Below are 16,563 nucleotides of genomic sequence, written 5' to 3' on the forward strand. Positions count from 1 at the left end.
CACAATTGACTTGTGTGATGGAACCCCTTTACTCTTTCTTGTGACTTGTTTTGTGTTTGTCTGGTTTTGGGATACATTGTTATCTTCCGCTGTGCCCTTCAACAAGCTATACAGTGGACCTGCAATACGGGAGAAGTCCCGTATGTACTGCCTATAGTAACTTAACAAGCCCAAGACAGTTCGCAGCTCTCCCACATTGCTTGGTCTCCTGTCCTTCAAGGCAGTCACTGCATTGGTGTCAGCTGGATCAATTTTGCTACCTTCGGCTGAAACAATTCTCCCTAGATAGCGAACCTCGTGTTTGAATAATTCACATTTACTGGGTTTAAGCTTGATCCCATACTTCCTCAGTAGTTGAAGCACTTTTCTGACATGATTGACATGATCATCAAATGAATGACTGTACACTAGAGTGTCATCAAGGTAGGGTACACAGATGTTGTCTCGCACCTCTTCCAGACACTCTTCCATGCAGCGTTGGAAGGCTGCAGGTGCATTCATCAGCCCGAATGGAATCCTTATCCATTCGTACAGGCCCCATGGTGTCACAAAAGCAGTTAAAGGTCGGCTGCCTTCATCCATAAAGCCCTGATGGTAGGCCTTGCCTTGGTCTAACAATGAAAACCATGAGTTGCCGCCAAGACTGTCGAGAATGTCCTGCACTCGAGGGATTGGTTGTCTGTCTGGATGAGTCTTTTTGTTTAGTTCTCTGTAATCTATACAGAGACGTAAGCTGCCGTCCTTCTTTCTCACACAGACAACTGGTGAGGCATAAGATGAGTTGGATTTCGTGACCCATCCTTGTGCAATAAAGTTGTGCAGATACTCTTTCATCTCTTTGTATAGCGGCTTTGGTACCGACAGGTAAGTGCGTGCTACAGGATCCATATCCTTCAATGATATCTTCAGTTTCAACTTGTCGATACATCCAATATCATCATCTGATTTGGAAAAGGAAGAGCATTCCTCACGGAGCATCTTTTGCACCACCCCCCTTTCAGCTTCACTCAGGTGCGTAAGGTCAATTGGTGGTTCCCATGAGGTGTCAGGAATTTGCTCGCTCTCTGCATTCACTTGATTCACCAATAATGGGGAGCACTGGTCAGATTTCTCTAAAACTGTCGCTGGGTACACAGCTTGAATTTGCTCTAAGGTGCCCACGACAGTTCTTCCTGACAGCTCAATGTCGTGATCAGTGGGATTTTGCACATCAAGAACAATATAGGGGGGGACCCCCCTTCTGAGTCCTACTAGTGTCTCACAAAACTCCAGACCTTCAGCCCACTGAGGGTTTATGTCAGGCTCAAAGAGAAGTGTAGTGTCTTTCTTCAGCGGGCGGGTCTGCACCTTACAGTCAATCTGAACAGAAGTGTGTTTGGGTACAATGACTTTCTCTTTTGTTGTTCTCACAACAAAATCATGTGATTGTTTAGCAGTCACTAAATCAATAAAGGTTGTGACATTTTCTCTTTTAAGGCAAGGGAAAGCCCCTCTTAATGCCTCGTGCAGCTGCTCAGTTCTTTCAGCATCCATTTGCTCTATAGTACTAGTTTTCAGTATTTGCTCAATGACATTAAAGCCTAGAATGGGCTGCGAAAGACTTCCGCCTTTCATCACTAACATGGGGACTACAAGTTCTTTAGGGTTTGCTCCCTCAGCAGCTAGACCAAAAGTGACTTCAATGAAACCCTTGTAAGGGATGTTTTGACCATTAGCAGCTGAGATTTTTAAATCGTCAGGTGCATCAAGTAACTCAGAAACATCTCTTAATTTCTCATGTGGTAAATACTTCTTTTTCCACTTTTCATCAACAATACACACTTGGGAGCCTGTATCCCATAAGGCTTGAGTTTGGTGGCCTTGTATATAACAGTCAACTATACACTGTTTCCCAACAAGAGCAACAAGATGGGACTGGCTGTCCACCCTTTTGGGGTGAATAACACTTGCCTTTGGGTGCGTGTGCTGATTTACTTGAGGCTGAGAGTGTTTGTTGCATTGTTTTCTGTGTCTGGGCCAGTGCTCAGCTTGGCACATCTTAGAACAATAAGTGTTTTTTTTACAAGCTGCACACCTTCTGAGTCTTTTGAGTTTTCCCAGAACACCACAGTAATAGCAAAGCTGTTGGGACGTTACACTATTATTGGTTACTCCCTGTCCCGTGGGGGCAACCACTGTCCGTTTAAAGGTTGATCTTTGTCTGGTCTAGTTAGTTTCGCCCTGCAACCTGCGAGAAAGTGTTCACTGCTACCACATCGATAGCAATGGTTGCAGTACTCAGTCCCACTTTGCTGGCAGCCAAAGCATTTCCTTAGGCGTGCTCGGTTTACAGCAGGATACTGACGTTGTGGTGCAAACCTCTGTTGATACTGAGCTGTATCACCTCTCCGTCCAGGTCCCACAGGAGGCCAGTAGTTTTGTGGCAGATGCTCAAGATGAGAAAAGGGAACACATTCTGGTGCTGCAAGTGAGGCAGAATACTGTGTTTGTGCTGGACTAGGCTGTTGAATTATTTCTTTGATTTGTGCAACTTCAGCACCAAGATTTTTCAATAATGCCATGTCAGAACGGATTTCTTTAAGTTCATTTAGTAGGTCAGGCTGAGCTTTGCTGATGGATTCAGGTTTTAGGCATTTCCCTTTTTTATCTGCAGGGGTGTCAGACTGAAGTGAATGCATAGTGGTTGGCCGCTGCTGGGAGAGTAACTTCTTTTTATTTTGTCTCTCTGCTTCATTTGCACAGGCAACATTGAGTTTCTCAAGGAGGAGCTCATCACTGGTTGTGGTTTCCTGTAGGTAGGGCTGGAGGTCACTCTTAATGTTATCATTTTGCAGGCCTGTCAGAACTGTATGAAGGAACATGCTCTGTACAAGCACAGGGTCATATCTTAAGCCAGATTCAGCTTCTTGCGATGCAAACAGAATTTTCTGTCTTAAGTCTAGGGCACGGATTAAGAAAGTTTGTGGGGTTTCTTTAATGCTTTGGACCTCTGACGTGAGTTGTTTGTAAAGTTCTGTTGCCCCTCGTTCTTGGTAGTGGGACCTTAGAATCCTCCTCAGGGTAGGCAATGTAAGGTTGGTTTTGCCCTCTAGGTAGCTACGCAATTGTAAGCCTGGTGCTATTGCCCTAATTACTGCATCAACTATTTCTATTTCAGGGACTCCTTTGCTGATGCCTTGTTCAATCTGATGAGCTAGGCTGGAGAAAGTTAGTTTATCCTTTTGGCCAGGCTCACCAATCTGACCTGCTATTTTGAATTCTCTGCCCCACGGTAGTGTCAGAAAAGGTGGAGGGGTTTGTTTAGCACTATTGTCCCCCACACTCATCGACAGTTTGGCTGTACTAGGTTGCTTCGCCTTGTTCTGTCGTGATAATGCAAGAGCCAACTGAAGCGCCTCTATTTCCTTTATCAGTTGTTCTTCTTCTGAGGCCTCACCAACCTGTTCCTGCACCTCATCTGTCTGGTTAGTATCTGAGGTTTTGTGTCCCGATGTACCGTTCTGAGCAGCCTGTTGCAACTCAAAAATTTTATCTTTCAAAAACAGTAGCTCAGACATTCCCTCATCTTCAAGCTCACCCAGCTCCTCTCTTTCTAAGTGCTGTATTATATAGGAAATGAGAGAGGAACGACTTTTACCCGATACCCTTTCAAGTTTTGAACCAGCAATATTTAGGAAATCACAAATTTCGATCAAAACGTCTCTTGTCACTGTATACAATGTACCAGCAACTTCTAACTTCAGGTCCTCTAGCCCTGAAGACTCCATTTCAGTCTGTGGCTTGTGGAAAAGATTAGTGTGATGTAAGACCTCTTTGCAGAAGAGTCAGTGCAGCTTCCCTGGCACCAGTAGTTAACCTCAGGTTGCATGCAGGTCCCTCTGCGTAACTGTCGAAACCAGCACACTGTATCTCCCACCGTGGTATTTGATGTGAGGGGTTGAATGATGACTGGGGCGTCTATCTGGGACAGCGGGCCCTCATCACATCCATCCCAGCGGTGCCTCCAAAATGTTACACCCTGAAAAGGGGCTGAAAAGGGGATAAGTCAATGACGACGCTCAGACACGATGCTTCTCTTTCAGCAGCTTCATTGCGAATGATTCAGAAATATAAACATACATACAAAAGTATTAAACATCCTAACAACGATGTACAGTCTCTGTTAGTTGTAAGACAATATACCTCAAGACTGTTTTCTTTCCTTTTCTATAAGTTACAGATTAAATTGAATGTAAGAATTTACAAAAACAGGTTATGAATCAATAGACAAACTTAGATCATTAAACTGAAATGTACAGAAAATAAACAAAATATTCATATAAAAACACTAATAGGCATTTGTCTCTTCATACAAAATAAACATGTTCTTCGTCCAGATCAAATGCAAAATGCACACAATGTATGTTTCATACACAGTCTGGCACGATAATGCTTCATGCTAGCCACCAACAGAGCGCTTAGCTTAGCTTGCTGCTTATAGCTTATCCTAACATCACAGTTAACACAGGTCATCTAAGTATTCCTAGTAACCTCTTGGTACATTTGGAAACACGGTCAGTACAACTCAACATACATATTTGTAAAGTCCAACAGCAGAATTGCACAATTATTACCTGAAAAGGGGATAAGTCAATGACGACGCTCAGACACGATGCTTCTCTTTCAGCAGCTTCATTGCGAATGAGGCATCGTGGCCAGAGCTCCCCCTTCCGGCAACAGCAGGCATAACTAATCAATCATGATCACTAAATCACATGGATTATTTCCCAGGCTCGACAAGTAGATCACAGATTGAATGTTACACAGGTTGTAGTCACATTAAGGATTATTATCCGGTTGAACATAGTCATGAACTCTTTTAACTATTTTAGCCTGTGTTACATTACGTCTCTTAATGGGACTTCTTTTACCCTTGTTTATACATTTACATATTTGAAATAAATTGAATAATATATTGGGTAACTTTTAACCACAACTTTTTACTCCATTATGGACTTCAACAAATAATCAATCTATCACACATGGACAAGCACCAACATATATAAGTGAACTTTTGCATCCATACATTCCCAGCAGGTCCCTGAGGTCATGTGACCAGGGCTTGCTTGCTGTCCAGCACACGAGGCTGAAAACAAAAGGCGACAAAGCTTTTGGAACTGTGGCCCCCAGATTGTGGAACTCTCTCCCTTTGAGCCTGAGATCTGTGGACTCAGTGGTCGCTTTTAAAAAACAGCTAAAAACCCATCTTTTTAAACTTGCTTTTAGTTGATTTTTATTTTTAGGTTTTAGCTTCTGTGAAGCACTTTGTGATTTTTATCTTGAAAGGTGCTATATAAATAATATTTTACTTACTTTACTTGTTCAAGAAATCTTGTGGTTTGTTTAGGTGCAACTTTGCAAACTTAATGAACTTTACATTACAGCCCTCAGTTAGCATGTTTAGAGTCTGAGATGTTGCACTTGGGTGTTTTGCAATTTCTCTGAGCATTGTGCGGTCTCATCTTGGGCTGAATTTGCTGGAATGTTCATTCCTGTGAAGACTGTAGCATTGTGTTAACACACAACTGATTATGCAAACTGCCAAAACCTCTGCTTCTATGGAGGCGGTCCTACTTGATGATCAGCTGATTTGATTAAAGGCACCCGACTGCTACTTACCCAATTAATACCTATGGAAGTAGCAAAGGTGTACTTAGCTTTTTTTTTCTTTTTCATATGGCTATAGGCACAGTTTAAAGTGGGTGCCAGGTGGGGGAACCCCAAAATCAGGTGAAAAGAATCACTTATAAATAAGTCACACAATTTATTTTGTGAGGCTATGATTAGCTAACATGTGCTGCTACTCTGTTATTCACTGGTATTTGTGGGATCAGCCAGAATTCAGCAAGATATAAGCAGATGTTTCATGGGCTGTATAGCTGATTTACAACCCTTAGACACTATGGCGTTAGTATAAAAGCTGTAGGTGCATGAAACTCATCAGCATCATCACCTTAAATATAAATTGGTGTCTGCTACCCTTGATGTAACCTAACACTGACCATAAACATGTCTGCTATGGAGTCCAGTATATAGTGAATCACTGGGAACTTGACTGCAACATTGCAAACTAGCCAGTTAAATTGCACTTTACTGTCCCAAACTGCTTACTATGCCCACAGTACTTTCCTCCTGTTTGATTAACAGAAAAATTGTGTGAAATGATTTAGGACACAATTCCTAAATTTCTAGTTTAGCAAATGTCACTTGCTGAGCAGTCAGTGTTATTAAAAATAATCTCTAATCTCCCGCTACTATCCCAATCTTACACCTTTCTCCATCTCTCAGAGTCCATCTCACTCTCCCTGAGAAATACGGTGCATTTAGCTAACTAGCAGACACTTTTTGTGACAAACTGTGCAGAAAGAATTGTCTGTTTGGTGATATTTGTTGAGCTGCTTGAAAAAAATGAAATTGCCTCCCACTCAAAAAAAAAAGGTGCCCTGTTTATGCTTGCTCATCTTCTGCAGGGCTAGTTACTTGCATTATGTCTGTGCCTTGAATGCATCGCAGGAACGAGGAGAAAAAAAAACATGGCTTGAGGGTGTATATACATTAACAATATCATGCATTAACCTTTCTATCTGATTTAGCTGAAGGTGCAGGAAAGCTGTTACAGACAGCCCACTTCAAATCCCAGACTGTAGTGGTCATCACCACACATTCTTTACAATGTATTGAGGAGAATATGCAGCAGGTATGTAAAATTAAGAATGAAATATGTTGTTGGATTCCCAGGTTTTAAAGTTTGAACCAAAACATTGTGAAAATTGTTTAAATCTCAGATTGGATTCCTCCATCCTATATTGCCCTCTTGTGGATCTCACCATTTCACTTATCTCTCCATACAATTTTCCCCTTGTGATTCATGTTACTGATAAACAGTAGGGTGTGTACTACACGTTTTTTCTTGAATAGCCAAGAAGGAAGTTGCAAACATTAGTGTCATTAGAGCTTCCCCATGTGCTTCCAGACAAAGAGATAGTGTATGCAGCCTTTGAGATATAGTGCTTGTAAACTTTCACCTGCTAACACTTTACCAGGTGACAAAATATTTTAAAATTCAGATGGAGGAATCTACTTATGGGATGCACATGACTAAATTGAGCAAATATCAGCAGGTGCTACCAAAGAGACATTAATTGTTTTTAATTTTTAGTTTAATTTTACATGTCATTTCACAAGTTAGACTTTTGTCAGTTACGCTTCACTGTGGTGTGACATCATAATTGACATATCTGCATATTATTTTTATACTTCAAAATATAGGATAAAAAAAGTAATAATGGAAAATATATTTGATTTATGTTGATGATTTTATATGTTATAAAAGTACATTAATAATGTGCTTCCTTTTCAAAATAATAAAAAAAAAATTAAAAAGTGTTTTCCTGTTGTTATAATGTTTATACAGAAATGCTATTTACAATATTATATATATATTTCAAAGTGTATTTTTTTTAAAGTAATATTGAGTTGAACCTGTTAAAAACAATAAATAACATTCAGCACAGAGCAGTCCTTCTTCTGCATCTATTTCAAATCAGGTGGGAAACCTTAAAACCCAGGATCTAAATTCCATGGTTGAATTATGGTTTTTCACATATGAACAAATGTTCTTTCGTAGCTGAACTGAATGCAGTATTTTAAACACTCGTTCTGGTGAGGAACACCTCCTTCAGACTGTTTAAGGCCTGTTCCTGAGTGATTTTCCTCCATTCCTCAGGAATCTTTGTCGGCTCTCGTTTAAACTCCTGTGCAAACCTCTCATTGAACTTCACCAGCACATACCTGTAACAAAGAATTTGTTCATTTAATAAATTAAATTTAATCTAATACTGTCATTTCTACAATAAAGAGTGTTTAAGTCACACAGTACCTCCAGTAATCACTGGCCTTTGAGCTGTTTGTGTTGTCAGGAGAGAAGCTCCAGTCTGGGTAAAGTGAATGGAGAACACTGCTTGTTGTGGATGTATCATGTGTGTCCTTGTCCTCGCTCATGCTTTCAGGGCAACTGATGCAGGATACAGAACTAGAGGCATAAGGCTGCATGCCTTTAGGTCGATGGAGCAAGGCATTGTGACCCTCATGCCCCATATCCTCCTCCTCACACGGGGCTCTGCAGAGAGGACATTGCTTGTCACAGCCTTTCACTTTTTTGAAGAGGTAGTCTTGGGGCTGAACTGGAAGACAGTTAAGAAATTGGGTGGTATCCACATTTTTGGAGAACTCTTGATCAAGGTCCATCTGCATTGCAGCCACTGACTCCAGTAAACATTTAGCAAAACGGTTCCATTCTACAGTGATGCTAAACAGGGGTCCAGTCAGACAGGTCCTGATCACATTAACATCCCCTTTCTCTAAAGTGAGACACACTCTCTCCAGCAGTGGCTTTGTATCATTCAGGACTCCACTGATACCTTCTGTGGATTCGTTCACTGCTTCTTCAATTTTTCCTACAATCTCACAGAGTCTCTGATGCCTCCATTGTCCCAGGTTGGTTGATTCAGTGAGGTGAGCTGTCACTGTTTCCTGGATCTTCCTGAGTCTGAAGTTGTCATAGAAGAGCAGATATTCCAGGAAGACTTCAAATTGATCTTCTTTAATCATCTCTTCCAGCAAGCTTTGGTGGAAGGCCTGTGAGGAGTGATACTGCTGAGCTTTCCTTTGGATCTCCTCTGCAATAGATATCCCCAGGGGTCTGTTGATGTAATCCAAGACTGTGGGCTTGATGACCATGGAGATGAATGCTTGGGCCATCCTTTGACACTGGTCTCTTTTCCTGAAGTCATAGATAAACTCGGCCAAGTCCATACCTTTTCTTTTAGTGATACATGTCAAAAGTTCTGCGTCTTTGGCATAGCGGTTATGCAGGTTTTGAAAGTCTTGGCAAGAAGCATTACAGAGATATACTTTTAGATCCACTTCAAAAGCTGATCTAGTTTCCACAGATTTTTCATTTAAAGATTTTTCAACATTTTGTAACAGCTCTGTAATGTAACCGTCAGAGAAATCTGCTGGTTTGTTACACTTATCTGCTATATACTGTTTGCATTCCTCTATGATATTGTTTGCTACCTGCTGAGCTTCTACCTTGTGTTGTTTGTTGTTGTCTTCAAACATTTGCTTTAATCTGCTGCGGTATCCAAAATGCTCATCGCAAACTTGGAAGTCAGAGTTCTGGTTCTGGCCAATCATTTCAAGCTTTTTCATGTGTTTCTGGAGGCCACGGCTGATTAGATTCTGTCTCAGAATATCTTCTACTCTTGGAGTTATATCTTCTGTTTCTGAAGGCCTGAATTCAAAGTTGGACAATATCTTATCCCACACAGCCTCAAATTCATCCTCTATCTCTGCATCTTGCAGAAGAATTTTTGTTGTCTTGCTTTTTTCTACTAGTGCATCTACCTTGGATTCTTGCTCTTCTCCCAGTAATGCTTTAAATTTTTTAAGCTGTGTGGAAGAGTAATGGCTCTCATAGACTGCCTCCAACCTTTCTGTTATCTCTTCAGTTACTCTGTCCTGTAGGTTGTCAATATTGCTCATTAGGATTGGCATGAATTTGTCAGATCTCATTTTGAGAGTTTCCTCTTTCATCACATATGTCTCTGCTATTGACCTGAGTTTGTTCACCTCTGCTTTGACTTCCTCACTGGCTTCCTTCTTTAACTCACTGAGAAGGTCATTTTGAATAGATGCATCCAAAGCTTCTCCCTTTGTGGTAAAGTTTTTTTTTGTTGCACCCGTTAGCCAACTTTTCATGTTGTCCAGTAAATTGTTTTCCCAGTAGAAAAATTCTGTGCACAACAAAGAAAATGCCAAAGCTATATCAGTGTTTTGGAGACCAATGGAGAATGATTCCTCTTTGATCGCATCCCAAACAGAACACAAACGCCTCATAAATTCAGGCAAAACTGGGGCTTCTGCCTTAGCGGCACTCCTCTTCAATGCTTCAAAAAGGATTTCTTTAAACTTTAAAACATCCCCACTATAATCTGTATCAACTGGTTCAGAGAGGGACATTTTGTTCCATGGTCCTTTGACAGAGACTGTGCAGCTTGTGGTCTTTCCATCTTTATCAATATTGCTAGTTTGCAAAAGCACCTGAGAAACGTACCTTAATTGTGACGCTTGTAATTTGCTATTTACGTTTTCGTTCTGGACAAAGAATTGGCAAAATGGCATGGAGCCATATTCTTTGATTCGCAGGAGAGCATTGACTCTGACACTGAGGTTTGTTTCAAAATCAGAACCAGGGTGTGAAGACATGCTGTGCATTAAAAAGTCACTCAGTCCTGTTGCAAAGGTAGCCATTTCATTGTCATTGCCCAGTATATTTCTTTTGCTGTCCAGTGAGACTGAGCAGAGACCTCTGACCTCAATTAGCAACAAAACATCACACTTCATGTCCTTTCTGAGGTTTTCAGGAAGACACAGGGCAGCCATGTACACCCCTCTTGAAGTTTGTTTCTTCCATTCAGGGAATTTCACTCCAAATAATGCAGAAAGAATCTCTGCATTCCTTGCATTATAGTCGCCAAGATTTGTCAGCACTCTTGTCCTACACTGTTCTTGTGGTAGGCGACGTTTGAGCTCTCCAAAGACACAGCCCAGCCACTGGATGGGGATATTTGAGGCATCTCCATCCATTAGTTCAAGTGGAATCCCATAAAGAAGAAGATCTGTAGCTAAGCTAGGGAGACGTAACACATTTTGGCTTCCGCTGCTGGGGCTGATGTATGCTAGCTCAAAGATTAGCCCTATCTCACGCAGAAAGTGCTCAGGACCTAATGCGCATGTATCAGGTTCATAAGAGGGATCAGCACAATCATCAAGGCTCATTTGTTGCGTGCCAGAAGTTGAATTGTCCGTAGTGAGTGTTAGCTCTGATTCATTTGGTTTTTTCTCTTTGAAGCGCAACGTGCTATTTTCTCCTGACTCTAAAAGACAGCTTTGGTCTTCAGAGGCCGAATTTAATTCATTTTCTTTTTCATTTAAAGTGATGGATATCTCCTGCGCCATGTTTGCGTCATGTTGATGGTCTGTCTGTTGTGACAGTGGTTCTGTGGTCTTTTCTTTGGATTCTGAGACCTTCAGTTGATGGCTTCCTTCAGACTGTTGCTCAGAAAGTTGCAAATTTAGACCTGCAGATTGTATTTCTGTTCCCTCTTGAAATATTGAACCAGTGTCTCCAGGGGTGTCTTTGACTCTTTGTTCAAGCTTATCCAAATCTACCAGCATGCTTTCTTTCTTTACTGTCTGTAGATTTGTGAGCAGATCTTTCGTCTTGTTTTGTTTTGTAGTTTTCTTAAGTCTTAGAGTGAGCCAGCTAAGAAAGTAAGCTCTCTTCACTTTATCTTTGGTAAAGAGAGCATCTGTAAAGATCTTCATAGCTGGGGTCATTTTGTAGCTCCTCAACTCAGCCATAATGTCATTCTTTTCTTTTTGTAGCTGGGGGTCAATTTCTGTTCTTTCTTTTCTCTGCTTACTCTCTGCTTTTTCTAGCTCTGCTAATTTGCTCCACAAAGGCCCCTGCAGAGGAAGCTGTTTACGCCTATATTCATCAGACCCCTCATCTAAACCCTTCAACACTTCCTCCACTGAGGCCATGGCTTTTTGACAAATGGGTCCTTCGTCCACATTTAGGCCTATATCCGCCGCAAATTGTGCTGCTTCCTCAAGCGTAATAAGTTTCAGTCTGTCTGGTAGCAGATGTTTTAGAGTATCACATAGCTTACTAGCCAGTGCATCCTCACTCAGACCTCTGCCCTGAATCACAGATTCTTCGGGAAGCCCCATGTACTTTTCAAGGTTCTCATCAACAAAACCAACAACTCTGCTCCCATTTCTCTCAGTGTCTAAAAGGTCAATGAGTATTAGTTTGCTGTTGGTATCCTTACAGGAAGCAAGAAGTAGTTTTTCCTTCTCCTTAAGATTTCCACAGAAAACAACTATAGCTGAAGATGCCTTGCATAAAAAGGTAAGGCATTTCTCATGCGCACTAGCATCACCCCGCAGGTTGGAGAAGACCAAAGGGACTGGGAAGACATCTTTGGTGCTATCTCCAGTGGGTAGATGCCATCCAATTTCTACCAGGCCACCTGAAAGCCTTTTGGGCAGCTGCCCTCCTTCCATCCCCCTGTGGAGAAATGTCTGACAGGAAGATGTGACTCCACGTAACATATGGTTTAGCACCTGTGACTTGGACACACTGCAACAACCAAGCCTGACAAATGAAACTAATGGCATGCATGTGGTTGCCAAATCCCCCTCTTGGATTCGCCTGTATTTATTTAGGGGGTGAGATCTCCACTGGCCCACAATCCCTCTTAAAGGCCAAAGAAGGAAGCAACTAGGCTCTTCCGGATCTTTGTTTGGAAGGACCAGTGGTATAGAAAATTGGCACTGCATCATCCGTTTGGAGATCTCTTGCTGAAGGAAAGTACTAGCAGACATATAGACAGCTGTGATTAGATCAAGCGGGTTGATGGCACCCTGGCTATCTCCTTTAAAACTACTGAGCACCTTCCCGGTAGAATTGTTGTCATCGTTTGTAACAAGATTATGAAGAGACTCACACCAAGGAGTCCGGGCATCTTTCCTGAGCAGCCAAAGGGACTGGAGGAAAGCTTTTGGTAGATCAGAGGGTTCTAGAGGAGATTGGTTCCCCAGAGTCCAAGTAATAATGTCTAGCATTGATGAGACATCCAGTGGTATAGCCTGGTAGGCCTCCAAGCCGAGCTCATGCAGAACCTCTGCCTGGAGATTATCCTTTGGAGATTCTAGTTTAAAAAAAACAACCCAAAAACACAGCTTTATCCATTTAAGTGTGACACAGACTTTGATAAAATAAGTAAGACAGAAAATAGCTACAAAAAACTAGTCCAATTACACAAAAATTTCAAGTACTGTGCAAATGCTCTTCTTTTTTGCTTTTATTTCTATTTAATTTTAAGTTCTTTACATTTATTTTTATTGTTTTCTTTTCTTTTAACAGGAAAAGAACATTATCCTTCAATCTCACTTTTCATTTCATTTGAGCTTGAAAACAGAAAAACAGTGTTATCCGTAAACTGGGCATCCCTTGGTGCAATTAACATCAGAATTTACACTTGCAAACAAAAAGCCAATTATCATTATTAACTAAACATATTGGGGAAAAAAATGCTGTGCTTTTTATAATAGCACATTAACTCCTACCCAGTAAATTTTAGCTCATATTGTTTGCAAAGTCTGAACAATAGGAGCCTTCCTGCAACAGTCAGAACTCACGTTAATGTAAGACAGCTTTTAATCATACCTCTGAAGATAAAACTTGACAGATTCTTTTTCAAATTATTATGTTTGTTATGAGCACCATTTAACTTTGGCAACTGAGAAAAAATGAGGGTTCAATAACAGTTTTTTATTATTATTATTATTATTATTATTATTATTATTTTTCGCATTTATATAGCGCTTTTCGAGACCCTCAAAGCGCTTTACAATTCCACTATTCATTCACTCTCACATTCACACACTGGTGGAGGCAGCTACAGTTGTAGCCACAGCTGCCCTGGGGCAGACTGACAGAAGCGAGGCTGCCATATCGCGCCATCGGCCCCTCTGGCCAACACCAGTAGGCGGTAGGTGAAGTGTCTTGCCCAAGGACACAACGACCGAAACTGTCCAAGCTAGGGCTCGAACCAGCAACCTTCCGATTACAGGACGAACTGCCAACTCTTGAGCCATGAGTTTTTTGCAACAGTATCTTCAAAATCATTGTAGCCCCATACTATTTTAGGTCACCAAATGTGGTTACCAAAGGTTATCAGACTGTACTAATACTTTTATGTCTGTTTGTGGGACTCATAATAATTGTAATAAGAGGTATGCATTCTTATTAATTTAAATTTTACTCAAGAGGGCTCTGGTTATTTACATCAAAACACAAGATTATGCACAGTATTGGGCAAAAGTCTTGTGTCATCCTTCGTTTCTTTACATTTTCTTCCAAGAAACCACACTTAAATTTTTAAGCTGTCTTGAGCAATACTTGTCCAGGCTTTCTGAAGGTACTTCAAGGGTTTTCTTTGGACATTGACTGCTTTTCCACTTATTTTCAGTCCTGTCCTTGTCCTTTACCATTTTCAAAGGAATGATTTGTTTGTGTGTTAGCCACTTAACAATGACCTATGAATCATTCAAGCATAAAAGAGCAACTAATTCAAGTGCTGTTTTATACATAACAGACAACTTAGCAAAGATTCAATTTCATGATATCTTTAGACATTTTGTTACTAGGAGAATGTTTACAAAATGATAATCATCTGTTCCAATATTTTACCTGAAACTAAAATATTGGCAGGCATAAATGTTATTTTTGTACCAACAAGGTAATTCCCAACATGCTATAATAACTCAACACTTGTCATATCTCAGCATGATGTACATAAAAGAAAACTGAAGAAACTGGAGGGCAGGAATCCTGGAGATCTATTCCTGATGACTTCTTCAAAAAATTACAAAAACACTTGCCTAAGAGAGTTCAAGCTGTTTTTGAACACTAAAGGCAGTCATTCCGAACATTGACTTTCAAACTAATCAGAAGTGTACAAAGTCTATTTTTACCTTATATGCTGCTTTTCCATGTAAGTGTGCATATTTTTTAATAAATCATTGCACCCGTTTGCCATTTTCCAATCAAAATACAAAGAAACTAGTCCTTTGTTTAACCAGGTAAAAATCTCAATGAGATTTAAATCTAATTTTCAAGGGGGACCTGACATCATGTCAGCGAATGACACGTGACTGAGTTCAGTAGTGTAGTTACAAAAAAAAGTCTTTGTAGAACATAGGCATTTCTTTGGCGATTGTGCTCACTCACTGACTTTCAATATAGCTACACAATACCCACAGCATGTTCAAGTATTGTAAGTATGAAAAACAATGTTCAGAATGAAACGCATGATAATGATGCACAAACCCCAGACAAACAAAACAGAAGAACAAAAAGGAAACATACTTTTCTTCTTGCTGCTCAGTCTTTTATGACGCTTGAGCGACATGATTGAAACTGATGAGGCTGCTCTCTGCTCTCTTTTAAATGAGTTTTTCTTCAATGGTTCACCACATCACCACGTATTGGTATTGGCTGGAACCCTGTGAGCAAAACAAGCAACAAACAATAACAGCAAAAATCATTACTGGTATGTAACCTGCAATGCAACATCTATATGGTCTAATACCGCAAATACCACACGAATAGGCATTGTAAAAAGCTTTGTTGTCCTAGCAACAATACGAGGGAAAATCTCAAAAGATGGATCATTTTGATCAGAATGAATGTGGTTTGTCATGATTTCTATCTCCCTGAAATGCTTCACTGAAGCAAGACTCTCTTCCCTGTTTCATTTTTTCATTTTACTATGATAAAATCTGATCCTTGCCAAATGTGATAAACTGATATAATGGCTTCGCCTCAGACAAATCTGTACAGTGTCAGGAAGATAAAGCATACTGCTCATAGCTCTTCACTGCGAGATTATTGTAAAAAGCTTACAGCATTAAGCTCATAACTCTTTAGATTTCGATCAGTTCAAGTTTGAGCTACCTTGCACATCTGAGAGCTTGAATGGCAGCAGAATAATGGTGATATAAGATTAATAACAAACTAAGGTAATATAGTATAGCCTGCTACATAACATATACCAAGTGACTGCTAAGACTAATAATCGATTACCAAGAACAATTAATAATGAATTATTATATAAGCATGTAATCATCTGTTACTAAGTTTGTGATTTACATATGAGATATATATGTCAGTTACACATGGGTAAGTAAATACAGATTTTTAAAGAGTTGTCACTCGACAGAGCATTTAGCAATATGTTAACTCATCACTGATTTACACATTCATTCTGATTCTTTGAATGCTGAATCAGCTGTAAGCTCTCATCAGAGAAAAAAGTAAGAGAAGAGGAAGATATGAAATACATTTTGGATGTAGTTGCTGCTCTTCAGCTGCACTCTTTCTATTTTCAACAGCCTAGATCCAGTTTTGTAATGCTGCTCTTCTTCCTTTATTGCTCTTCGTGCAGTAAGTATTCTTTTTTAATATGTAATCCCTCTTAAAGCAGGAAATATAAAGAAGTCTTTTGTTAAAGTTGCGAGAAATCCTAATTTTCTTACCAATTTCTCTTCACACGACTGCCTCTGTCCTGTAGATGTGATGTGTAACCAGTTTGTCAGTGTCAGGAGCGCTCTTATGCCCGTCTGTTCAGTGATAATACACAGTGATAACACATTCCTGCACCTTTATGTAATTCCACTACTACAAAAACTGAATATTCGTTTTCATTCAGGCTCATGCGACACGTCGCCAAGTGTAAACAAAGGGCAGATAGTGATTAGTGATATAAAAATTCTTTACACGACAAGGTTGACACTTGATCTTGATAACAGCAGTGTCCTTCACAGTGCAGGGCCAGGTGAAATGTATTCACAGACACATGCCTAAAGGATTATCACTGGCCTTCAGGG

General features: G+C 40.4%; 1 protein-coding gene across 3 annotated transcripts; it reads right to left on the reverse strand.

The window, feature by feature from the left end:
- Window positions 1-7,181: 7,181 nt before the first annotated feature.
- Window positions 7,182-16,289, reverse strand: gvin1l2 (GTPase, very large interferon inducible 1-like 2). Of its 3 annotated transcripts, XM_080288665.1 has the most exons (5): window positions 16,213-16,289; window positions 15,044-15,180; window positions 12,618-12,821; window positions 7,919-8,222; window positions 7,182-7,830 (listed from the first exon to the last, which is right to left on the reverse strand). In XM_080288665.1, the coding sequence occupies exons 2-5, from the start codon at window positions 15,084-15,086 to the stop codon at window positions 7,686-7,688; spliced, it is 696 nt and encodes a 231-aa protein (XP_080144791.1). In that variant the 5' UTR covers window positions 15,087-15,180; window positions 16,213-16,289; the 3' UTR covers window positions 7,182-7,685. The 3 variants fall into 3 exon arrangements, with proteins under 3 accessions (XP_080144791.1, XP_080144792.1, XP_080144790.1); XM_080288666.1 differs by lacking the exon at window positions 12,618-12,821; XM_080288664.1 differs by lacking the exons at window positions 12,618-12,821; window positions 15,044-15,180; window positions 16,213-16,289 and having other exon boundaries at window positions 7,919-12,600.
- Between the last annotated feature and the right edge of the window lie 274 nt (window positions 16,290-16,563).

This window comes from Astatotilapia calliptera, chromosome 14 (genome assembly GCF_964374335.1).
Source record: "Astatotilapia calliptera chromosome 14, fAstCal68.1, whole genome shotgun sequence".
NCBI classification, from domain to species: domain Eukaryota; kingdom Metazoa; phylum Chordata; class Actinopteri; order Cichliformes; family Cichlidae; genus Astatotilapia; species Astatotilapia calliptera.

Bases quoted from the DNA above. Each gene is read 5' to 3' on its own strand.
- gvin1l2 (XM_080288664.1), bottom strand. From the start codon at position 12,495: ATGTCTGCTAGTACTTTCCTTCAGCAAGAGATCTCCAAACGGATGATG. The intron at 7,831-7,918 runs GTACTGTGTGAC...TCTTTGTTACAG, and splicing joins AAGGCCAGTGATTACTGGAG to GTATGTGCTGGTGAAGTTCA.